This window comes from Convolutriloba macropyga, chromosome 4 (genome assembly GCF_964194025.1).
Source record: "Convolutriloba macropyga chromosome 4, txConMacr16.3, whole genome shotgun sequence".
Taxonomy (NCBI): Eukaryota; Metazoa; Xenacoelomorpha; order Acoela; family Convolutidae; genus Convolutriloba; species Convolutriloba macropyga.
In genome coordinates, this window is record NC_134471.1 from 45,206,617 (window position 1) to 45,234,089 (window position 27,473).

Sequence of the window (27,473 nt, forward strand, 5' to 3'; positions counted from 1 at the left end):
CTAATGTATAGCACACAGAGAACTGTAGATGAACGAAGAATACAAAAAGTTGGTTATAACATGATAACAACAAAAACAAGTAAGATTAGTTATAAAACATTTGATGATAAAAGATTTTATGTAAATAAAATTAAAAGCTATCCCCCTGATGAGAATCTGTGTCTATTCAAAAGAGATCTAGTAAATAAAATTAATGCTGCATCAATAGATTTAGATAAAAACCAATAAGCTAAAAATATTCTAGAAGTAACCATTAAAGCTGATAGAAAGTTAATTGAAGCTGCTATTAGATTATATAGTAATCTGTGAGACAGGTTCCCTGATCTATGTATATAAAAACAATTAGTTGAAGAAAGCTTCGTCATCATTTTTTTCAAAATATAACAACTGACTAGGCTAGATAAACTAATAGAATTAAATAAACTAGAAAAAGAAAACAGAAAGAATAGATTAGAAAATAAATTGCAAGAACATATTATGGTGAAATAAAAGAGTTATTTGATCTTCTAACTAAAAATTTAAATGGTAATAGTGAAACATGGCAGGCCCATAATGAACGGAACCTAGCATTAGGTGAACAAACATTAAGAGCAATAGATTGGCAAAATCAAGAGTTAGATAGACAATCTAAGGCAATCGCTGAAGATGGTTCCCAGATCGATGAAAACGCTTCGCGGAACGACAAATCAATAATGATGTCTAATGAAGCATTAATGAAGTCCAATGAAGCTGTAGAGAGAGCTCGAGATAACTCAATGGTTATAATCGATAAAGACGTTAGTCAAACTATTTTTTAATGACTCAACAGACCAACCCTCAATTAGGATTAATGCCTCATCAAGGTTCAAGTCCTGGGGTATTCGAAATGAATGATATTGTTATAGATTATCGGGATAATACTTTTATAGTTAAGGCTAATATATATGAACTCTCTTCTGACTTTATTAGCTTTCTTACTAATCCTCTTGTAATATATGATGATTTTGAGGAAGATGAAACTATATTAAAAAGGTCTTTAAAAGATATTAATTATGATATAGGAAAAGGTGATAAGAGGAGTAGTAGATATAGAACAATTAAACGTATACTGGGAATAAAAGATGGTTTATTTAGTAAGGATTTAACTAGCACTGAAGAGAATTCTCTGATAGAAAGATTAGAATTGCCTATAATAAAACAAAAGCGGGTCATGATGGATTATATGATGAAATGTTAAATGTATCTAAACAACTGTTATCAATGAATATTACTAATCAAGAAAAACTACATAAATTTGTTTTTAATTATGGTAAATAAAATATGGTGGAAAAACAACAACAATAAGGCACAAATAAACCTGAACAACAACTTTTAGCTGAAGAAGTATTCAGTCATCAAATAACAAATTTTAGAAGAGAAAGAATTATTCCATTATATAAAGATGAAACATGGTCTGCTGATTTAATTGATAAGTCTCCTCTAAGTAAATACAATAATACTTATAAGTTAGATATAATCACAAAACATGCATGGGCTATTCCATTAAGAAATAAATCTGGTTTATCTATAACTAATGGTTTTAAAACAGTATTAGGTGAACATAGAAATCCAGAAAAGTTATGGGTAGATAGAGGTAGTGAGTTTTACAATAAAACCTTTAAATCTTTACATAAAAAATATGAGACAGAACTATATCCTACATACAGTGATTAAAAGGCCGTGTTTATAGAGAGATTTAATAGAACGCTATTACACATAATTAATAAACCAATGTTCGTCAATGCTGATGGTAATTGGGTAAATATATTAAATGATGCAGTAATAACCTATAACAATAACATTCATTCAACAATTAAAATGACACGTGTTGATGCTTCAAATAATCCTGATAAAGTTAAATACTATGTTAAATCTACCAAATCAACACCAAAGCTTAAGGTCGGTGATTATGTCAGAAAAGCTGACAAACGTAACATTTTCTCTAAAGGATACACTTCTAATTGGAAGAAAATTATTTAAAGTTAATAAAGTTCTAAAAACACAGCCACCAACATATAGAATAGAAGATATTATTGGCGAGATAATAGAAGGTAAAAACTATGAACAAGTATTACTAAAATCTGAGTTTGATTTTGATTCTAGTAATAATGTTATGGAATCTTTAAATATAGACCTTCGTTCATCTGCGAAGCAGGTTCTCTGATCTGTGAAGAGGTTACACTTTTAAGCCATCAAGCTGGATAGACCTACGGTCAGCTACGAGGTAGATCAACATAGTTGCTGCGTAGCAGATCAGGGAACTTGCTTTGCAGATTCAGTTTTTAAAATAGACAAGAGAAAAAAAAAGATGACAAACAAGCATCAGCATCAGCATTAACATCAAAACTAACTAAAGCCCATCATTTATTCCCAGAAGATAACAAAAACATTGACATGAAGGATACCTATAAAATTACAAATGTACACCCTCCCTTAGATGAAAAAGATGTTGTTAATAAAGAGTATTCAGAAAGTATTTTATAATCCTCTTCTAATAAATTTGATATTTTAAGTAAAAACATATCTGAACTAAGAAAATGTGACTATGATAAAGTTACAACTAAAACATTACAATTAAACAAAATACAAGTTAATGAAGAACTAATTAATGAATTCATTAAATCAGCAAATGAAGTTAAAAATGCTGTTAAGTTTAGTAATAAAGTTGCTAGTGATACCATCTCTAAGTATAATCAATTAAAACAGGCATTTGATAATAATAAGTTTAATCAAAATACTTTTAACATTCACCCAGATGATATGTTCGCTACTGGTCAAGGGAATTTGAAGAAGTTAATAAAAAGACTAACTCTGCTGTTGATGAAGCCCTTATAAAGAGTAAAAAGAAAATAGTACAATATATAAAACCTATAATATTAGAAAGTAAACTAGTAGACAACAAAGAACAAGAAAGACTAGAGATGCATTATGATTTTAATCATGAGGATATCATGAAAGAAATTGAGAGATATTTTACTATATAGTTATGATAATATCTATGACAATGACTATGACTATAGCTATGACTATGACAATGACAATAACAATGATAATATCTATGACTAAGACTATGACTATGATTATGACTATGAATATGTCTATGACTGTGGCTATAAATTCGGCTATGACTATGATAATGACAATGACTATTACTAAAGCAAAACATTATAGTTAATTAAAATGGAAGAAACTAAACCCAGTGCACCTTTACTTTACCCCAATATTAACTCCATCTCAGAACAATACATAAATGATAAAATCCTAGCTAATAAAAAAATTAATACCGCTATTAACATAAAAGATAATAGAAATTCTTATGAAACTGAAACTAATAATTATAATAAGAAGTTACGTAGATATAAAAAAATTATACTAACGTAGCTGAGATAACAGAAATACTATTAACATCAATAGCAACAACTGCAACATCAACATCAGTTGCATTAACAGGCATAGGGTTGCCTTATTCTGTACCATCAGCTTTTGCTACAGCAACTGTTTGTGGTTCATTGTCAAACAATAAGAAATAAAATTATAAAGGATTCACAAATGCATATTTTAAGTAAACAGTTTAGTGTTAAAAATAAATCGACTGTTTTTTTATACTGAAGTTATTAGTCTTTAGTTATAATATTATATTTAGTAATGATAATATTAGTATCAATAATTATCAGGGAACCTGCTTCGCAGATAGTTAAGATTAGATCCAGATCTGTTATTAGATGTGGAGTTATATCTATTGTTAGATGAGGACTTATATCTACTTTAGATATACATCTATATCTATATTTATATCTATATCTACATATATATCTATGTCTATATCTATATCTATAATTAATTATCTTTTCTTTGTACCTAAATATAACCCTCTACTTTTTTGTACTACTCTTATAACTTCACCAGTAATTGCAAATTCAATTAAATCAGGGGTGGGTGATAAAGCAGCTCCTGGGTTTCTACTTGCAGCTGCACTTCCTATTTTACTTGCTATTTCTAATGCGCTTACCGGATTATTAGCAACTTTCTTTCCAAAATTAACTGTAGCCTTACCTAATTTTTTAAAGAAATCTTTCTTCAATCCCTCAGCTTCTATTGTTGCATAACTGACAGTCATTGACTTATTCCTTCTACACATAGTAAAGGATCACTTTAACATCTTAGTACCTTTTGAAGTAATAACCCTTTGAATATTAATAGTATCACTATAATGTCTACCACCAACGCAAAATGAATTAGTTTTAAACTTATTAAAGTTACTCATATTTCTATATATAAAAAGTAATGTAAGTTAAAAAGTATAATCCCTTTGTTATTAAAAGAACTTTGCTCTTGATTCCCCAACCTAAACGCAAACCTAGAATTAAACCTAAACCCAAATCACTACGCGAGCCTAAGCCCAAACCCAAACCCAAGACTAAGCTTGAAGCGAAAGGTCTATCTCTAGAGAGTAAAAAGAATTTAGATATTATTTATGCTAAAGGTTTTGTGAAGACTAGTAGGAAATAGTTTAGAGCTATAATAATGACTCTGACTAGAGCCAGAGCTACAACATTGACTATAACAATGACTATAACTCAAACATTAACTACAACAATGGCTATAACTATAACTAAGATATGACAAACCTTCTACGAGATTATTACCATCACTATTCACACTAATAACCTTTCTAGTTAATACTAATGCATGACATATAACATCAGCAACTGCAGCACTAAATTTGAAGTAAGTTGTCTTGGTTGTGGGCCTAAATGATCATTTTGATATCTAGTATCAAATACATATTTTCTATAACTACTTTTGAATGTTCTATGATTTATATATGGTTTAATATTGTGAGGTAATCCATTATAATCTTCTTTATAACTAACCTTATCTTTTAAAGCCTCATTATAATTATTAGTACCATAATTAATGTTCATTCTATCCTCGGGATAAAACTCACTAACAATCTTACAATGATATTCAGTAACTTTCATTATATCAAATGTACTTGCATCATGAGTTTCGTCATTAATATTATTGTTTTCAAAACCAATTATTATATATTGTGGTCTTTCTAAACCACTTTCAATACCAAGATCAAACAAGAAGTTAGTAACATTTGGCACTTTCTAATAAAAATGTCTTTCTTTCATAATAACTAAAATCAATATTGTTCTTTTTATTTAATCCTTTCTGTACACTAATTATATTATCGTTACTAGGATCAATACTAAGTACACAACAAGATATATCTCTATTATCTATATTACTATCATTAGCTACAGCATCAGCACCAGCATTAACTCCAAATAGAGCTTTATCAATATTATTTCTTTTTTAATATTAGTTTAAATCCCAACCCATATTTAATTACTTCTAAGTCATTCACAAAACCAAATAGATCACTCATCTTAACCATCATATACATATTACCTCGTTATGCAGCAGTATGATCACCTTTAAGTTGACTATCTCTATTACCTTGATTTCTAACAACATCACTCTCATATTCATTATCAGTACTAGTTAATAAATTATACGTCAATAGATTAGGATGACAATGCTCTATATATTCAATAGTCCTACCACCACTAGTTTCAAGCTCAACTGAAGTAAATAATGCCATCATACCTTGAATAACTAATCTGATATTAGCATTATTAGCAGATACACCACCAGCATTATCTGATACAACAAACTCTATCTCGAGATATGAATCATGTATATTTACATGGTTCTCTTCTCTATTGGATATGATATTAATATTAGTATTAACCGAATTCATTGTTGCTATATTGTTTGGTTTAAATTTTTTAATCTTCTTTTGTGTATATCATTGTTATAACCATAAGATGTTTCCAAATTAGAGTCCATTTTTATGAGTTAAAAAATGACTGACGACTTAATCTTATGGGAACTATAAAAGATACATGAAACTCAAACTAAAACTAAAGAAGAACACACACTTAACTTTAGAATGATAAAATCAAAAGAAAAGTTTAACTTCAGTGAACCTATACTTAATACAACAAAATTAGGTTTAATTAGATTATCGGTTTATAACTCAGTGTTTAATGTGAATAGAAGGAATAATCAATTTTTGTATGCTAGTGCTGTTTTAGATGATGGTGAAGCTTTACCTCAGGCTCCTAGTTTTTACTCTAACTTTAACTCTATCTCTAGCCCTATCCCTCACTCTAACTCTAGCTCAAACATTACATCTATTCTTAATTATAATTATAAAGGAATCCCATTGTTATAATCAACTATTACACCAGGTGCATATGCCTTAATTGAAATAGCAGAAATAATAAAGGATGAAACTAAGGGTAATGTTATAATAGAACCCGATAACAATACAATGAAATGCATATTGGAAATAAAACAAGGTGCACTTAGCTTTGATGTACAAAACTCAATAGCATCGTTACTAGGATTTAAAAAAATAGTTTATAAACAAGGTAAAACAACATCTCAAAAGAGTATTTATATTATGGGTTTTAGTACTATTAACAATCACTGTAAGGTTATATCTGGTGTAAAAGATAATGGTATTAACACAGACATACTATATACTTTTATTTAGTCTAACATAACCAACAGGCTACTTGATAAATATTATACCAACTAATATCTTATATCAAAATGTAACAAAAGGAAGAATAGAATATATTGAGTTTCACGTTAGAGATGAGCTTGGAAGACCAATTGATTTCAATGGTGATGCGTTGAAATTTACTTTACATTTGATATAGATTTAGTCATATTCATATGTATAGATTATTATACTTATACTTACTCATATAAATTATACTTATACATTTAAATTATACTTATACTTACTCATAGTATACTTATCCTTATAATTCTAAGTATACTTATCCTTATACTTAGAATTAGACTTAGATATAGACTTAATCGAGAATAACTAAACTAAAAAACTTTCCTGTCCCAAATAATTCTTAGTGTACTATTAATATTACTATTTTTATATACATCAAAAACAAGATAGTTATATGGTTCTTTCCATACCTTAGTAGTTATAATAGCAAAATCTTTATAATCAAGTTCACTTTCATTAAAGAAGTCTTTATGTAATGGATGAAGTACACAACCTCTTGTTGAAATAGAATAATTAGATTACAATTCTCTCTAACACCACGTCCATCCAAAGAAAATAGATTTTGATTAAGATTTATCATATTACAATTAATATGTCTACCTATACAAAAGCATTCTTTAATAATTCGTTCCTTAGGTTCAACATCATCAAATATCATGAGTTTCTTTAAGTTTTCAGGTAGTTTATCAGGTGAGGGTAGTTCTTTTATTTCTTTAATAAACACGACGTCTTCATACTTTAAATCATCATATTGATTACCAGTGGGACCAATGATGTATAGCCTATCAAAGTGTATACTACTTATAAAAAGTTTCTTTAATAAGCATGTTTTTCCACATTCACTATGACCGGAAATTACACATCTGAAGTTTTCTCGGAATGGGGCCTTGGCAATTATATTATCATCATCTAGCCATTATTGTAGACTATCATTAACAATAATCTTCAAAGCAGGTTCCCTGGTAGAGATATTGTTGGTGAAGCCACTTCGTGGATTGGGTTTCATCCATGTTTCACCATTAGTATAACTACCTCCATGATAGACAATCTCATAATTATCATTATAATTCTCATTATCTTTCACATCTGCGAAAGGGCTTTGCCCTTGGTCCTCTAAGCAGGTTCACTGATTAACATAATCATTTACATTAACATTATCATTATCAATGACATTGGCATCTGCAAAGCAGGTTCCCTGATTGACATTATCACTATCATTAACCTTAACATTATCAATATCATTCTCATTGACATTATCAGTGGTATTAACATTATCAATATCATCAACATCAACTTCGACTTTATCTTCAACTTTAACTTTAACTTCACCTTTAACTTTACAACTCAAACGCAAATACTCATCATACATCCCGGGCGTTTAATTTGATTAATTAGATTATAGAGAGCACTCTTTATTCTAAATCCTTTATCAATAAGATAGATCATATATAAACAAAAAGCCCCACAATAAGATTCATCATTTTGTTGTATTCTTTCATTAGAGCCTAGATTAACATATTCTTCTAGGAATAATGGTGGGGTCTCAACACCAAAACTATCAAAGTAATACACAGGACCACCTTCTCTTCTTATTACTAAAACCCAATGTGTACCATCAGGTGGATGTAGATTTACAATAATGTTGACGCCGGGACTTGCAAAACCACTTCGCGGATCACAAACACTATCTAGTTTCTGATCTCTCATTACTATTTCAATTGGAGTTAGATTTTTAAATTTAACTATATCTTCGCTTCTGATATTAGTCATAGCATTATTATCAATACCAAATTTATTATTGAGTTCCTAAAATGATAGGATAAGCATTTTTATATGATAAAAATGGAGATCGGGAAAGGAGTTATTATACTTATTTTCGTAATTATGTTTTGTTATATAGTATATCATTCAATACCGAGTAAATCTACAAAACTAGAAGAAAGCTTTGGCGGGTTTATGAATAGAAGTGTAGTGAGATTTGAATATGAAAAGTCACCATTACATAATATTGTTTATTGTGGTAATTACGGGGAAGACTTATTTTGTTAGACAACACTTAATGTTATACTTAGATCAAGATCTATATCAAGATCAAAATCAGCAAAGCGGTTACACCGATCAAGATCAGAAGACTATTAACATAGTATGTACAGATGAAAGAGATTGGATCAACCTAGAAACTGGCAAGCCATATGCTGAATTTAATATGTGTGTTATAAAAATGATCACATCAAAAAATATGCCTAATTTCAAAGACAGTGTAATTGTTCTTGATGATATGGGCAATAAGTTAAATGGGGATATGGTTCATTATTTTACAGAAGGAAGACATCATAATACTAAAATGATTGTAAAGTGTCATAAACCAGCCCAGATAGTTAACACAGCACGAATGAGTTGTGATACTATTTATTTAACAACTTATAATGGGGCAGATCTATTTAAAAGTTTTAATGAAATATATAAATGTGAACATAAGTTCTATGAAATAATTAATGACTGAAATAGTAGCTACTATAATTGTACAGATGGAATGTCTGATGAATTTGGTTATGGTATAATTAAGTATAATAAGAAATAGAGAACTTTATTATCATTGACAGAAATAGAAATATGATATATGACTCGTGAGTTGATTTCCTAGACTTGAAAGAAATTAGTTTAAAAGATAAATTAGAAAGTGATGAGATAGATAAACTTATAGCTTATATGAAACCACTAATGACTAATGCCAGAGATAGAAATATTTTTAATGCAGATAATTATCAGCTCTATTTTATTAAACTTCTTACATCAAAAAGTATTAAAATTCAGAATGATGTTCTAACTGAAGAGACAGTTAAAGCTCATGGTCTAAAGTCAGTATCGGCCATAAGCGGAATCATAGGTACATGTTTTATGATATATAATTATATGGGTCCTGATACAACATTAAAAACTGCTGCATATGTAGCAATGCATAAAAGTACTATGTTAAATAGAACAAATACATTATTCAGTCATGGTTACGGTGATGATGAAGTAGAAGGTTGCTTAACAAGACAGGAAACCAGCTTGGCAGATAGTGTTTCACCCATCAGGATACCTGCTTCGCAGATCGGTGCAGCCGTTTCACGGATGAGAAAGGATGAACCTAGCCAAGGGTGGACCCCACTGACGGATGAATATATCAATAACAAGACTGGTACTTTAAACAAAAAGGGTAGAGATGATTTAAATAATCTATATAAAAATAATCAAAGATTTAGAGATAATATTATAAATTTCGGTGGCGATAAAGCCGGATTGAGTAATGATCAGATTATAGATAAAAGATATAAATATAAAACTCTTAATACGTTGGGTAAGGAAAAATTAAATAAGTTTGTTCAATCTAGATAATACTATATTTTTAATTTAAATTTTGGCCAGTTAAAATTATTCATTATAGAGTGTTTAGAGTGTAATTATAAATGTGGAACTCTTTTTACTTTAGCTTTTCATTATAACATAGAACATAAGGATAAAATTAGTGAGTGTGCATGTGGGGATGAATCATTGAGTGGAAGTTGTATCAACAAAGTTGCTTGGCATGCCACGGACGGAGACCATTCAAAGATAAGGGGAATTGTTTCAAATTGTTCTAGTTCTGGCTTTAAGTCTAGTTCCCATTCTATTTCCTATTGCCAATTCTAGTTTTAGCTCTAATTCTATTTCTATTTCCAATCACAGTTCCAATCCCAGTTCCAATTCCAGCTCTAATTCTAATCCCACTTCCAATTCCAGTTTTAATCGTTCTTCTAGTTCTAATCCTAGTTCCAAATCTATTCCCAGTTCTAGCGCCAGTTCAAGCTCTAGCCCTAGTTATAGCTCCAGCCCCTCATATAGTTTTACTAATACTAAAACCACATTTGATAAAATATATAAAATTTGTAATGAATGTAAGGTTATAAAACAAATAACATGTTTTCATAAAAAGAAATCAATATGTAAAGAATGTAATTCAAATAAGGTTAAGTGTGAATATTATTCTTCTATTTTTAGCTTTAGCGGGTTAAAGGGTCATATAAAAAGATTTCATGGGGAGATAGATTTATCTAAATGTATTCATTCTGCTAATAAAATAAAAGAAGAACCAGAGTATTATAAATATTATCTAATAGTTTCCAAATTATTAGCCAAAGGTATAGATATAGATAAATTATTAAAAGAATAGATTACAAAATCTATCTATAAATCAATAGTCAAATCATTAGTCATATTATTAGCCTAATCATTAGCCTAATCATTAGCCAAATCATTAGTCAAATATTAGTTAAATAATTAGCCTAATAATTAGCTAGATTATTAGCCAAATCAATAGCCTAATCATTAGTCAAATCATTAGTCAAATCATTTGCCAGATCATTAGCCAAATCTATCTATCTATGTATTTATTGGTCAAAATATTTAACCAAAAGTATAAATTTAATAATCTTTTCTTGAAAAAAATCAAATAATGCGCATGGTGCACACGGTGCGCATAATTTTAGACAGGGATTTATGCGCAGTGTGCGGATCAAGCTGGGTGTGCGGGTTTTGATGAAGCTTAATTTTGATTTAATTTTCGATAGTGTATATAGTTTTGGAAAAAAACAGGGTTCCAGTTACCAGTACAATTTGGCTCATTTCCCCGAATGCGGCTAGCATGAGGGGGATGAGAGAAATTGGGCTGGCGGCTGGAACCCCTGTTTTTTCCACTACTCGAGTATGATTGATTAACCAGGTCACTACCCTAAATGGATCACCAAGTGAGACAAAAATTAAGATTTATAAGGTCATGCGGGTTTAAAGCTTAATTTTGATTTAATTTTCGATAGTGTATATAGTAGTGGAAAAAACAGGGGTTCCAGTTACCAGTCCAATTTGGCTCATTTCCCCGAATGCGGCTAGCATGAGGGGGATGAGACAAATTGCGCTGGTGGCTGGAACCCCTGTTTTTTCCACTACTTACTCGATTACACAAACACGACAGAACGGCTGGATAATCAAAGTATTTAAATTCTTAGGCTTCCTGTTTCAAAGGAGAGTAAAATTGAATCCAGAAAATTGGCATCTAATTTGTCCAAGCAAAATAAGAATATATTAGTGTTCACGCAATCACTATGCCCAGACACTTAAAGTTAATAGGTTGAAAAATAATCAGATTTCTAATATTAAATCAAAAGGATGCCGAAAAATAAAAATAAAATAAACTTTTTTGATAACAATTTTAATGAACAACAATAATTTAAAAGTCAGAACCCATTCAGACCGATTTAAATATTGTATTCATAACAGGAGCTAGGGAGCCCTCAAAAGGTAACTTTTACTTTTCGGGTTAGCCATTTGGTTAACTGGGCTTTCTTTTAATGCCGGTGTAAATATAAAATTGAGCTTGATTAAATGAGAGGGAACCAAAGAATAACCACAAATATAGGCAAATATACACAAATCATTCTTTTTTGTTAAAAAAATCGTTGAATCAATGTCGAAAAACCATCAATTGTCACAAAATCAATGGAAAGATTAAAATTTGCTCCTCAAGGGAGAGCAGAGGACCTGTTCTTAATAAGACTAAGGTAAAAGCTGATAATAAGAATAATTCTTTTCGGGACATATAATTTCAAAGAAATTAAAACCACTGAGATCAACTAAATGGCATACGACTAAAAAAAAGAAAATCAATTGAATTTTGTTAGAAAGGATTTCAAAGCCCTTAAAACCATAAACTATCAAGCGAAAACTTTATATGTCGTAATTGATATCTTCATTCAACGTCAATGGGACCAACCATTGAAATGTAAATTTGACAACACAACAAAAATAAATATCAGAAATGGGGAAAACCCAAAAACCACATTTTCTTGAAATGTTGTGGTATCAAGGTCATGAAATCTATAGTTAAAACATAAAACCGCTAAATAGACAACCATAATTTTAGTTGGGAGATAACGGCATCTATCTTTGATAAAAAAATACGCCACAAGTTGACTGAAATAAGATTGAAGAATTTTCAAAGTTCAATAGATCAGTGATACTTTTTAAATCAAATTCGTTTGATGTCCTAAGAGCCATTAGTTTGAAAAGAACCCCTATACAGATTAATTTCCGTTTCATTAAAACGAAGGTGAGGCCAGTAATCAATGGGAACAACCTACAAGTTGATTGAAATAAGGTTTAAAATGTGGCAAGTATCAAATGTCAACTCTTTTTAAAAGAAACATATTCAATGAAAAAATAGCCATTAGTTATCAAATTTAAAAATTAGATAGGTTCATTTCCAATTCTTTATTTTGCCCATTGTACCTCTGATTGGTTTGAAATAGTCCTATGATTTCATTGGGGACCAAAAATTCAGGCAAAGCACACGAAATCATTAAATATTTACAAAAAATACTTCGTCGGAGCGAAAAAACCATGATCTGCTCTTTGAAAAAACAGTGATTTGTTCATTGGGCATCATTTGATCTCAGTGAATGCAGCCCCTTATGATTTGATCCACTAACTGAAAACACACTTGTTTGAAATTGGCATTATAGAAAGGCATAAATATTCAAAGAATGAAGGCGGTCCAATGCAATCCAAAACATTTTTGATTGTAAAGAACGCTGAGACCAAAAATCGCCTCACTATCACTGCGCATTTATTGAAAACATGTAAATGTTCCTAATTGTTGCATAATAATAAAAAAATTTATTCCCAAAAATAAAGCACGCATTTTGGTTTATGATTGATTTAAATTAGTGAAAAGCCGACAAAACTTAGGTTCAAGAACTTTCTTAAGAAGCAGAAGTAGAAGAGCCCTCATCTGAGTGAACCAATATTGTTGCCGCAGCTTTTAGTATTGTACTTGAGGTAAATTTTGACAAAATCAGCTGAAGGAACATACCGTTTGAAAAGGCCGACTTTTCAAAAGTTTATCTAAAATTTTTTAGCAAAACTTGGGCTCAAAAAGTCTCTTTGATATCTTTAAAAGACAAACCTTTAATACTCTTGCTAACAATTTAAACATATCTTTGCAAAAGCGATCCCAATTGTATCAAAATTTACGCAAAATGTGAGCGAAACAACGGAGGTGAATCTAATGCTCACAAAAATTTAAACTTCATTATCTCTTTGGAAAAGGCAAATTTCAACCACATCTTTTTGATTTGATTTTCGACGCCTGACGGGCTTTCTAATGATAGCACTCACAGCTCTGTACGATGAATATATCGATCGGCCAAAATTGACGGAACAAAAAATCCCAGTTAAGCATATTGTTCCTTCCCTCACTAAGGTGCGGTTGAAACAAAAAAGAAGGTAAAATTTAATGTTGTCATCAAAGAAACAGTTAATGTACTTGCACGAAACAGGTTGTGATCAAAATGGACGTAGAAGCTGCCGAGCCTCTTGTTATTGCAGGAGGAACAAATCTTTTTACAAAATTCCACATTCCTAGCATTATGATGGAGGTTGAACAAATGCGACTGAAGTACGCGGACAAGAACAGTAAAGAGAAACGCAAATTATCCCACATGCTGTCATATTTGAGCTCTTTGGGCTATGTGGCCTCCCCTATTGGCGAGATGAACAACAGATTGCACTTAGATGATTTCTTCGATTGGCCCAATATCGATGTGGTTTGGCATTTAAAAAAACAATAATATGGTTTATTTGCAATTTGCTTGTTTATTGTTGTTGAAATAACCATTTGTTTAAATTCCTAGATTTTAGTCGCGATCTTGTAACTGAAGTCATGAGTGGAAGCATCATTACTAAAACGTATACCACTAGTTGAGTTATCATCGATCATAATAACGATAAAGGCAGTTTTTTTACGCTCATAAGTTTCGGTTATTCTAAATCTAACAAATTGCTTATCAGTTATTATAAAGTAGATCTTGAAAAAACATTTGCTTGATCAATGGAAAGACTTTCACTCAAAACTTGAAAAAATAATTTGATCCCGCGGAACGACTTTTACTCGACCCACGAAAAAGTTCTATTAGACACTTGAAAATAGTATTCACCCACACTATTACTGAAATGATTAGATTTACTTAACCCATCAAAAACATTCAGTTAGGTTGTTTGTAACCCAAACTTATGCCCCAGACAAAATCAAGTCTGTCGTGACTTCAAAATTATATAATCTGGAACGCACAAAAGTCTAGAGCATGCACAAATGTCTGCACATCATTACTTTCCGTCTGCGACGGTCTGGACAATCTTGAGCTGTGAAGTATGGGAAACTAATCTCCTTCTAATAGTGCAGTTATAGTCAACTGTTTCGACAGAACAAATCATTAATTGTTTTCAGAGTTCCTTTTACTTGAGTGCCCTTTAGTATGATACATGTGTTCGACTTGCGCCTAGCTGAAATTGCTAGAATTCATCAAGGGGCAGATGGAAATTTTTATGACCTGAAAACTTTTTTGTCAAAAAACATTAAACAGTATTTGATTTTACCCTCTTTCAAAAATTATGTCTGTTGTCTTATCACTTAGTATCATCAATGACTGGTCTCAGTGTTTGATAATGAGGCGCAAACGAACCGAATTAATGGCCCGAGTTAATAGTTTATTAGTTTTCATGACTTTGACACTTCTCAAATTTAATTTTTGAATTATCTTTAGACTTTTTGTTGTACTTTTGTAATTTTTGGTGTTTTATTGTTTGTTCTCTTTAATAACAGGCCTCATGGGTTGCTAATAGGGGTTATTGTAGTCGACTAAATCGTTTCTCTCCAAAGCTGATGACTTCTATGACTTTAACATCAATTGTTTTCAAGAAAAATTATAGAATTTTTGATTTTTGCTGATAACTTTGTTATCTTATATCTTTGTCTCATTATCGACCGTTTTCATCGGTTTCTAAAAAATTTTTCATTCTGTTTAGAATCTTTTCAATTCATAGCTATTGCTTTCTTTGACTTGTACGCTGCCCGTTTTTTTTAAAAAAAACTATCAGTGATTTTTTTTTAGCTCTGCAAGTATTTATTGAATTTATTTCTGTCTCATCACTTAACCTCCTTAATGGCAGGTTTCGTCGGTTGATAATGAGAAGCAAGGGAATTTAATTAGTGGCATGAGTTCTTAGAAGTCATTTTTTTTATTTTGACCATGTCTTCAAAAAGTAGATCTGATTTTTTAGTCTTGATTGTTTTCTTTTCTTGGGGTAAAATTCCTTAATCTCAATGGTGTCAAACTAATTGTTCTCATTGGACATCTAACACGGCTTATGTTTTGTCACTTCAAAGCTAAATCAATTCTTTGGATAGTAATTCAGGACTTGTCTTTTTTTGGGGGGTGTAGCAACTTTGTAGAGCACTTTTTTTTATGCCCAGCCAAGTTGGGCCGATAAATATCTCTTGCTGCGAGATATAAAAATAAATGGAAAGCCCTTGTTAAGATAAATTTAACTTAACACTTCTCATTGTTTGAGAAACCAACGATGATTTTCAAGTTGACTCCACTGATATGATAATAATTGAGGTTTGTCCGTAATCGCAGCGGAACAGCATTAGACCGCAATTGCCTGTTCTCAACAGCCATTTTTCTTAATAATTCCCACAATTCAGACTGTTTGTTTTTTTTAGACAGTCCCAACTGACTTGGGTTGTGGCTATAGGATTGAGAACATCTTGTTCATGTTCCTTGTTTAAATTGTCTGAAGATTCATCTAAGAAGATATTTTACTAAATTGTCATATAATGATGGATAATTAACTATGTGTAGAGTGTGCTCTTGCCTTGTCTCTAAGTGGTTCATGTTGTGTTGAGTGGCAAACTGTTCTGCGTCAGAAGGTGAGACACTCCTCAGATGGGCCAAGTCCACTTTGTTACCAACCAGGATAGTCCTACATGCAATCATCCACACAACACATAGTCTTACACACAAACAACTCACTCGTTCTAATTTTCATCGTGTAAGATCTTACAAATTCTGATAAATTTGTTTTATGAGCAATTATCAGATAAAGCATTTACTCATTAAGACTTTGTAAGACACTTTGTAAGGTCTAACACGATAAAAATTCTGCCTTTTAAGATATCGTTCACAAAAAATTCTCCCTTACACAGAAACAGATTGCATTAGCCACCAATTGCAGTACCTACTGCAAATTGATAAAAAAATATCATTCAAGACGAAAATGATCTTCTGGAAAATAACATCCGGGATGCTAAATTAGGTATTCTTTGGGTTCATTAGGATGAATTGAAATAGAGTTAAGCATTGTGATACCTGTGTAATTCTTGTTAACTGTTATTTTAATTTAGTGCAGTAAATCTTAAAGGATGTCATAATTTAGTTCTTTATTTAAGTTGCCCTTCAACCTTCATTTATCTTCAGACAACAATTCATGTTTCCCTTTTCCAACTTGTTATTTATTCATATGATTTCATTTCCCGCTGAGTGATCAGATATGCATGTTCACTTTATTTCAATTTCTTGATATCCACTCGCGTTCATTCTTCCTGCCATGTTAATTCAAATTCAGTTGTCATAATCTCTTTTGATTTTGCTCCGCAGATCGAGCTCAGAAATGAATAAGCATTTCGTCTGGCGCATTCCAATATCAATTTGAAAGTGTTTCTTTGCGAGGCGAAGTCGACAGTAAATCAATAAAGTACAACATGGCGCAGTCAGCAAACAAAAAAATTCCCTGAGGAATTGATGCCTTTTGGGATAAACCTAAACCCGACACATCTCTCCGATGGGAAAAGTAGAGGGTACAGAGCAAATTAGCCTTACTAACCAAGGAAAACACCATATTGGATACTCTCCTCGTTGCTAAGCCAGAAATGGTAGAGTTGCCCCTGGAGCCCATATACGGAAAAACAACCATCGGTTCTTAAGCGCAATCGGAACGGGAACGTAATGCACAAAACGCACAACAGAACATGAATTGGCAAAATAAATGCCAGACTCATCGAAGTTGGAATAATTTGAAGAGATAAACCATGGTCACTCGCCGATCAAAAAACCGTCCGTCTTTCTACTCAGTATTGGTGTGCAAAGGTGTTGAATTCTCATCAACAAAAATCCAAATATAATGTTGGACACTATCACTACCACTGAATTTTGGAAAATTGTGGAGGACGCATTCAGCAAACCCCGAAACATAACATAACAATTGATAGGCACGTTTTTCTCATCACAAAAAACTCCGAGGAAAAACAGTTGAACATTTTTACGCTAAGTTTAAAAAACTAGCGGAACGCTGTGACTTTGAAAACAAAGAAAAACTCTAATCAGAGACGTCTCCATCACGAATCTAATCGATTCTGAAATACAGAAGGAGCTCTCAAAACAAAAACTGGAGTCGAGGAAAACTCTTGAGCTGCTTGCTTTCAACATGGAACTCGTAATGCGAAATCAGCATCAAAAACAAGCTGATAGCTCTTAGAATTAGTCCCTCAAAAACAATTTACATAAGCAAGGCAATCGACCTCCACCTCTACAACGCTCTAATTTTGGGTAATCGTGGGTTGCTGAACATCGAGATTAGTGCATTGCAAAAGTTTAAACTTGTAATAGATGTGGTTTGTTAAATCATTTTGCCAAAACAAAAAATACAGAGAGCCCAAAATCCAAAGAAAAATTCAGTCAGCACAGTAGAAGAACCGCACCCCAAGGATTTCATCAATTTCCTACAATCATCGTTCAGTGTTTACGAATCAGACTACAGTAGCGGAGACGACAAAATGGTCTCCACGATACACTATGATCTTGAGAAAATCGAAACTCTCAACATGCTTATCAAAATCGGAAAAATCTCAACTATTCTACTTGTTGATTGAGAAAGTGCATGCAGCATTTTCAGTAGGTCAATCGCGGCGCAAGTGGTTAGCAGTAACCCATATACAATATGAGTACCCGAAATCAACAAACCAAAATTGCGGATATTTTCGAATGAACCGATTCACATTGAGAATAAGATTTGAAAAACAACAACTAGCAACGGCAGGCATACATCAGTTGCCAATTTCACAGTCGTATACTGATGGTCTCAAACCCTCATTGGTTGAACTCTTTTTGATCAACTAGGACTTGCGATCACGCAATCCACATCTCAAAAAGGTAGACAAGTAAACAATATCTCACCACATAACGCATTAAAAGGAAAAGTAGCCTTAAAATTTCCTGACTTATTATCTCGCATCGGAAGATCAAAAAATCATGTAGCAAAATCAAAATTTGACAAAGATTTCCTACCACAACAACAAAAAGGGAGACGTACATCTATTAATTTGCAAGATAAGGTAAACAATAAACTTAAAAAACTGCTTGATGAAAAACACAACAAAACTTACACTTACAAATTGTCCAGACGAATACTTTCATTCGCCAATAGTAGTCATCGTTAAGAAGCATCAATCTATAAAATTGCACTTGACTCAAAAATTCAATTAATTAAGCATTTCACAAAAATAATTACCATCTCAACAAACTAGTGATCCCGCATTGCAAAACACATTTTTTTCAACATGAGATCTCAATTATGAACATTGTATATTAAACCTAGACTTGAAACAGCTTATCACTGCAGTGTTAATATAATAAGCGGCGATATAAGAGGCACAAGCAGTTTTCAAACTGGATTTAATGGCCTCACGGATATGCATGAGGAGTTTCAAAAATCTATGGATTACACCCTAATAGGACTAAAAAACATATATTACTTTCTTGATGATATCTTAATTTTTAGCAAAGGATCTGAGGAAGATCATAAACAAAATGTGTTCAATTGTCTTAAAAAACTGATGATAAAAATCTTAGGAATAATCTTTCTAAATGTCACTTTGCAAAACTGGAAATTGATTGGTTTGGATATGATATTTCCGTATCAGGAAAATAGCCGACCGAATATAAAGCATCAGCATTTTAATACCTTGAAGCACTGAAAACCTTAAAGAAACGTCGTTCTATTTTGGTTCAGTACATTACATAAGTAAATTCAGCTCAAATCTTGCACAGATTAGTCACCCATTACGTCCTTTATTAAAAAAATATGTTAAATTCATTTGAACTGATACCCATGAAAACTGTTTTTATGTAATGAAGAATTGCATCGCAAATGCAACTGAAAATTTTCATTACAATCTGCAACTCGAAACACGAGTTAAATGCGATGCTTCACGTGCCGGGCTCGTTGCTGCTCTTGAACATCTAAAAGTAGATGGTTGGAAACCCATTGCATTTACATCTATACTTCTAAATTCTTTTGGAGAAAGATACAGCGTCAATGGATAAGAACTATTAGGTGTAGTTTGGTGAATTGAATATTTGAAAAACTATTTGTATGGAAAACATTTTGAAGTTATTACAGATCACAGAGCACTCCTGTAAATATTAAAAAAACTATTTAAATAAATCATACAATAGTCGTCTAACCTGTCGGGTAGATAGATTATTACCCTAACATTTCACAATTGAACACATGATAGGTGCAAAAATGGGTCTCGTTGATTACATATCTCAACATCCTAATCAAAAAGCTAAGAAAGCCTAAGAGGAGAATTTCATTGTTGCAAAACTTGAATTAGTTTCCGCCTCTGCAAACTTGTTAAAATTAAACTCAATTCAATTTGCATCCCATTCAAAAAAATTGCTTAAAACACATGATCCCGCACCGAGAATCACTACGCAAAATGAACCTGTCATAAACTCAATAAATACAATTCGCACACCTGACACTCATTTACAAGCGCATGCATTTCGCTTGGCACCCGCAGAGCGAAATCCATACATACCAGCTACAATGCCAATTACTCTAAATATGCATAAACCGCGTTGCAAATACCAACTAACAATACACTCATCTCGAAAATTTGCGCGAAATCCACCTCATTTCAAGCATAATTTCCAAATTCAGAATGTAAATTTTTAAGACTAATTTCCCGCTAATTATTAGACATCCCAATCATAGTTGCAAAATTCAGACACCACAAACAAAATCACTGCTCCTTGCCCAAACTCCCTCTCAAAATCGGTCGCATAAATTCACTTCAAAATCAAATTTTGTTTGTCATCGGAATCTCAACTCGAGTAAAACAATCTCAAAAAAAAACAAATCAATCATCAATATTTCCCGGAGCAAGCGCATAACCAGAGTTAGATTCGGCAGCTCTTCCCGTGCTACGAAACAACCAACCACACCTATTCCGCCATTTTCACCGGCCGCATCTTCAAACATTAGTACACCCCTCGCAGCTAGCCAACAAAAACCCAAATCTGACAATATCATAGGAAATTTATTCAGCAAATCATTAATAGCATCTCTCACAAGCAAAAACGCGGTCTTAAAAGAGGTGCGTGGTTGTATCCTCAACAACAACAAGGAAATGCTAAAGGAGATCAACCCGTATATTCATTTTTTCTGGAGGGACCTTCATGTTCGATGTGGTTGCACATGTATAGACAAAAATTACGCAATCCCAAATGCTTTGCGAGGGGCCTGAATAGACGATTTGCATGCTAGTCACCCAGGTACCTGGGGCATGGAAGATCAAAAAATCATGTAGCAAAATCAAAATTTGAGAAACATTTCCTACCACAACACCAAAAAGGGAGACGTACATCTATTAAATTGCAAGAAAAGGTAAACAATAAACTTAAAAAACTGCTTAATGAAAAACACAACAAAACTTACACTTACAAATTGTCCAGACAAATACTTTCATTCGCCAATCGTAGTCATCGTTAAGAAGCATCAATCTATAAAATTGCACTTGACTCAAAAATTCTTAATTAAGCATTTCACAAAAATAATTACCATCTCAACAAACTAGTGATCCCGCGGCGCAAAGCACAACATTTTTTTCAACATGAGATCTCAATTATGAATATTGTATATTAAACCTAGACTTGAAACAGCTTATCACTGCAGTGTCAATATAATAAGCGGCGATATAAGAGGCACATGCAATTTTCAAACTGGATTTAATGGCCTCACGGATATGCATGCGGAGTTTTAAAAATCTATGGATTACACCCTAATAGGACTAAAAATATATATATATTGCTTTCTTGATGATATCTTAATTTTTAGCAAAGGATCTGAAGAAGATCATAAACAAAATGTGTTCAATTGTCTTAAAAAACTGATGATAAAAATCTTAGGAATAATCTTTCTAAATGTCACTTTGCAAAACTGGAAATTGATTGGTTTGGATATGATATTTCAGTATCAGGAAAATCGCCGACCGAATATAAAGCATCAGCATTTTAATACCTTGAAGCACTGAAAACATTAAAGAAACGTCGTTCTATTTTGGTTCAGTACATTACATAAGTAAATTCATCTCAAATCTTGCACAGATTAGTCACCCATTACGTCCTTTATTAAAAAAATATGTTAAATTCATTTGAACTGATACCCATGAAAACTGTTTTTATGTAGCAAAATCAGGGTAGATAGATTATTACCCTAACATTTCACAATTGAACACATGATAGGTGCAAAAATAAGTCTCGTTGATTACATATCTCAACATCCTAATCAAAAAGCTAAAAAAGCCTAAAAGGAGAATTTCATTGTTGCAAAACTTGAATTAGTTTCCGCCTCTGCAAACTTCTTAAAATTAAACTCAATTCAATCTGCATCCCATTTGAAAAATTGCTTAAAACACATGATCCCGCACCGAGAATCACTACACAAAGTGAACCTGTCATAAGTTCAATAAATACAATTCGCACACCTGACACTCATTTACAAGCGCATGCATTTCACTTGGCACCCGCAGAGCGAAATCCACACATACCAGCTACAATGCCAGTTACTCTAAATATGCATAACCCGCGTTGCAAATACCAACTAACAATACACTCATCTCGAAAATTTGCGCGAAATCCACCTCATTTCAAGCATCTTCAAACATTAGTACACCCCTCGCAGCTAGCCAACAAATACCCAAATCTGACAATATCATAGGAAATTTATTCAGCAAATCATTAATAGCATCTCTCACAAGCAAAAACGCGGTCTTAAAAGAGGTGCGTGGTTGTATCCTCAACAACAACAAGGAAATGCTAAAGGAGATCAACCCGTATATTCATTTTTTCTGGAGGGACCTTCATGTTCGATGTGGTTGCACATGTATAGACAAAATAGACAGCAAATCACTAATAGCATCTCTCACAAGCAAAAAGACGGTCTTAAAAGAGGTGCGTGGTTGTATCCTCAACAACAAAAAGGAAATGCTAAAGGAGATCAACCCGTATATTCATTTGTACTGGAGGGATCATGTTCGATGTGGTTGCACATGTATAGACAAAAATTACGCAATGCCAAATGTTTTACGAGGGGCCTGAATAGACCATTTGCATGCTAGTCACCCAGGTACCTGGGGCATTATATGCATGGCTACACATTGCTCGCCACCATACATGAATATGGAATTGATCGTCAGATCAACAAAGTGTAAAGCCTGCAGAGCAATTGGTTAGAATTTTAAATCAGTAATACTTGCCGAGCAATTGCACCCCCCCCCCTATTATTTGTGCTGAACCGAACCAAGAAAAATAAATTAAATTGACTTTGGTGGTCTCATTTACAACGAAAAAGGCTAAAAAATATACTTTCTCGCCGCAAAAGATCGTTTTTTCATTTCTCCTACAGAATGCATACTTGACAAAGCGAATGGCCTTAATGTAACAAAATTTTATAGACAAGCGTATAAATTTTATAGATAATAAAATTTTACGACATGTATATAGAAAATCACAGAATAACTTGTTATATTCTATTGGATTAAGCAAAATGTCTTGTGGGACACAAAGTAAAAAAATGCTGTAATAAGAACCACAAAGACCTTTTTGAAGCTCCAGTTAACAACCACTGAGCTAATGCATTGGTAGAAATATTAATACAGACAATTAAGAATAGACTTGCATGTAATAAAGAAGAAAAATCGGCCCCTAATTCGTTCCACATAAAGCATACACTAAAGACTATTTTTCACCAACTGCTAATTTGTAAGAAGTGAAGAACAGAGATCTCGCCCTTCGAAGCAAACTTTGTAAAAAACCTAATTCCCTGCTGAGCTTAATCTGCACTACAACCAAGTTTTCTAATTTCTCATACGTGAATATTACAAAATACTACTTAGATGAAGACACCGTTACCTTTGAGGCCATCCCTCCCAATGACAAATGGGAAACGGCAACCGGAGTGACATCAAGGTCGAAAAAGGAATAACGATGGCACGAAAAAGCTAACGACTAAGAGAAGAAGAGCACCGATCGAGAGTCGCGATTTTTCCGCTCGACACACTGTTGCTCAATTCACCTCACGGAGCGTGCGGTGCAACTCAAACTGGCACGAAAAGTACACGGCAAACGAAGTTCCGAAAAAAATCTTGAGGGAAAGGCATTTATCACACTTCGCAAAAGTGATATTGCAAAATTGGGGACCCAGCAGGAAAAAATTACCTCTAAAAGTATGTGCTGATCCTTGTGGGGCACAAACAAGCAAGAAATTGGGGGAGGAGAAAGTTCAAAGTCACATAAAAGAATTCACTCGCAAAATAAGGGGCGACAGAAAGGTGAAGCAAAAACGACGCGATCCGCGAATTGGTGTTCTATTCTCTAAATCCAACATTGCACGCGCGACGTGGGTCTGCATCCCAACGATTCCTATTTTCTCGGCACTCAGGAGCCAAAATGAAGCAACAAACATCAGTCCACCAAGCGAATTGATTACTCCTCCAAGCAGTTCTCCGTCTTCAGAAACTCAACTAACCTCCTCTTCCACTTCTAATACAACCACAGATAAACGAAATTGACGAAGCCCAACTTTTTACGGTTTTGAAGATATGTCATCTGACTCGGTGGTACCCACTCCACCAAAACGAAATCGAAGAGCTGGCGATATTGAAAGCTTCCAACCGCCAAATATCTCTGTTGTAGAAACACTGCAGTTTACAACAGAACAAGCTCAAGAAGAGACAAACATCTCTCCTGTGATCGGAAATGTTTCGCCGCCTGAACCAAGGGTAAGATACCTAGCCAATTACAGAAGCCCGACTCCCGAAGACGAGGCCATTTCCATGACAGTCTAAGAGGCAGAAGTAAAAGCAAATTCTGATTAAACTTGCCTAAAACTCAGAAACTCAACATTATACTTAGTAAATATCACTAATTATGAAAACCAGCACATATATTGTTACTGCATATTTAACCAGGGACCAAGTAATAATATTGTAGATACGTTACTATTATTAAAAATTGTCCTATTTGTACAATTTTTTTAAATGTTCAGGGGAGTATGCGATACCTGTGTAATTCTTATTAATTGGTATTTTAATTTAGTGTAGTAAATCTCATACGATGTCATAATTTAGTTCTTAATTTAATTTGCTCTTCAAACTTCATTTTTCTTTAGACAATATTTCACGTTTCCCGTTTCCAACTTGTTATTCCTTCATATGATTTTATTTCCCGCTGCGTGATCAGACATGTCTGTTCACTTTATTTCAATTTGTTAATATCCACTTGAGTTCATTCTTCTTGTCGTGTTAATTCAAATTCAATTGTCATAATCTCTTTTGATTTCGCTGCGCAAATTGTGCTAAAAAACGTTTTTATAAACGTTTTCACTAAAATTGTCCTAATTGTACACTTTTTAAGCGTTCAAGGGAGTTTGTGATGCCTGTGTAGTTCTTATTAATTGTTATTTTAATTTAGTGCTGTAAATCCTATACGACGTCATAATTTAGTTTTTAATTTAAGTTGCTCTTCAAACATCATTTATCTTCAGACAATGTTTCACGTTTCCCGTTTCCAACTTCTAATTTCTTCATATGGTTTCATTTTCCGCTGCGTGATCACACATATCTGTTCACTTGTCCCAATTGTCCTAGTTGTACACTTTTTAAGCGTTTAAGGGGTATGTGATACCTGTGTAATTCTTGTTAAATGTTATTTTAGTTTAGTGCAAAAAATCTTATACGACGTCATAAATTAGTTCTTAATTTAAGTTGCTCTTCAAACTTCATTTATCTTCAGACAATATTTCACGTTTCCCGTTTCCAACATGTTATTTCTTCATATGATTTTATTTCCCGCTGCGTGATCAGACATATCTGTTCACTTTATTTCAATTTGTTGATATCCACTTGAGTTCGTTCTTCTTGTCTTGTCAATTCATTTTCAGTTGTCATAATCTCTTTTGATTTCGCTCAGCAATTGAGCTGAGAAAAAAAAACTTTTTGATGAAAATTTTTTATTAAGAATTGTCCTAATCGTACACTTTTTAAGCGTTCAAAGGGGTATGTGATACCTGTGTAATTTTTGTTAAATATCATTTTAGTTTAGTAAAATAAATCTTATGCGACGTCATAAATTAGTTCTTAATTTAAGTTGCTCTTCAAACTTCATTTTTCTTTAGACAATATTTCACGTTTCCCGTTTCCAACTTGTTATTCCTTCATATGATTTTATTTCCCGCTGCGTGATCAGACATGTCTGTTCACTTTATTTCAATTTGTTAATATCCACTTGAGTTCATTCTTCTTGTCGTGTTAATTCAAATTCAATTGTCATAATCTCTTTTGATTTCGCTGCGCAAATTGTGCTAAAAAACGTTTTTATAAACGTTTTCACTAAAATTGTCCTAATTGTACACTTTTTAAGCGTTCAAGGGAGTTTGTGATGCCTGTGTAGTTCTTATTAATTGTTATTTTAATTTAGTGCAGTAAATCCTATACGACGTCATAATTTAGTTTTTAATTTAAGTTGCTCTTCAAACATCATTTATCTTCAGACAATGTTTCACGTTTCCCGTTTCCAACTTCTAATTTCTTCATATGGTTTCATTTTCCGCTGCGTGATCACACATATCTGTTCACTTGTCCCAATTGTCCTAGTTGTACACTTTTTAAGCGTTTAAGGGGTATGTGATACCTGTGTAATTCTTGTTAAATGTTATTTTAGTTTAGTGCAAAAAATCTTATACGACGTCATAAATTAGTTCTTAATTTAAGTTGCTCTTCAAACTTCATTTATCTTCAGACAATATTTCACGTTTCCCGTTTCCAACATGTTATTTCTTCATATGATTTTATTTCCCGCTGCGTGATCAGACATATCTGTTCACTTTATTTCAATTTGTTGATATCCACTTGAGTTCGTTCTTCTTGTCTTGTCAATTCATTTTCAGTTGTCATAATCTCTTTTGATTTCGCTCAGCAATTGAGCTGAGAAAAAAAAACTTTTTGATGAAAATTTTTTATTAAGAATTGTCCTAATCGTACACTTTTTAAGCGTTCAAAGGGGTATGTGATACCTGTGTAATTTTTGTTAAATATCATTTTAGTTTAGTAAAATAAATCTTATGCGACGTCATAAATTAGTTCTTAATTTAAGTTGCTCTTCAAACTGAATTTTTCTTCAGACATTATTTCACGTTTCCCGTTTCTAATTTGTTATTCCCTCATATGATTTTATTTCCCGCTGCGTGATCAGACATGTCTGTTCACTTTATTTCAATTTGTTTATATCCACTTGAGTTTATTCTTTTCGTCTTGTCAATTCCTATTCAGTTGTCATAATCTCTTTTCATTTCGCTAGGCAAATTGAGCTGAGAACAAAAACACGTTTTGATGAAAGTTTTTATTAAAAATTGTGCTAATTGTACTTTTTAAGCGGTCAAGGGGTTATGCGATACCTGTGTAATTCTTATTAATTGGTATTTTAGTTTAGTGCGGTAAATCGTATACGACGTCTTAATTTAGTTCCTAATTTAAGTTGCTCTTCAAACTTCATTTATCGTCAGAAAAAATTTCACGTTTCCCGTTTCCAACTTGTTATTTCTTCATATGATTTTATTTCCCTCTGCGTGATCAGACATGTCAGTTCAC

General features: G+C 32.6%; 3 protein-coding genes across 4 annotated transcripts in view; 1 reads left to right on the forward strand and 2 right to left on the reverse strand.

Annotated features, from left to right (window-relative positions):
* The window catches only part of LOC142338451 (uncharacterized), a 42,325-nt gene extending 27,989 nt beyond the window's left edge, over nt 1-14,336 (forward strand). The window contains exon 6 of the mRNA XM_075388215.1: nt 13,984-14,336. Within this exon, the coding sequence (XP_075244330.1) occupies nt 13,984-14,274 (291 nt within the window). The 3' untranslated portion in view covers nt 14,275-14,336. The remainder of the gene's footprint in view (nt 1-13,983) is intronic.
* Nucleotides 1-27,473, reverse strand: part of LOC142337704 (E3 ubiquitin-protein ligase RNF185-like) — a 464,852-nt gene that overhangs the window by 90,253 nt on the left and 347,126 nt on the right. The gene's annotated exons all lie outside the window — the stretch shown is intronic.
* The window catches only part of LOC142338452 (uncharacterized), a 147,636-nt gene that overhangs the window by 48,333 nt on the left and 71,830 nt on the right, over nt 1-27,473 (reverse strand). For both annotated transcript variants that reach the window (XM_075388218.1, XM_075388217.1), the window contains exon 5: nt 16,361-16,468. In XM_075388218.1, coding sequence (XP_075244333.1) covers nt 16,361-16,468 — 108 coding nt within the window. The remainder of the gene's footprint in view (nt 1-16,360; nt 16,469-27,473) is intronic.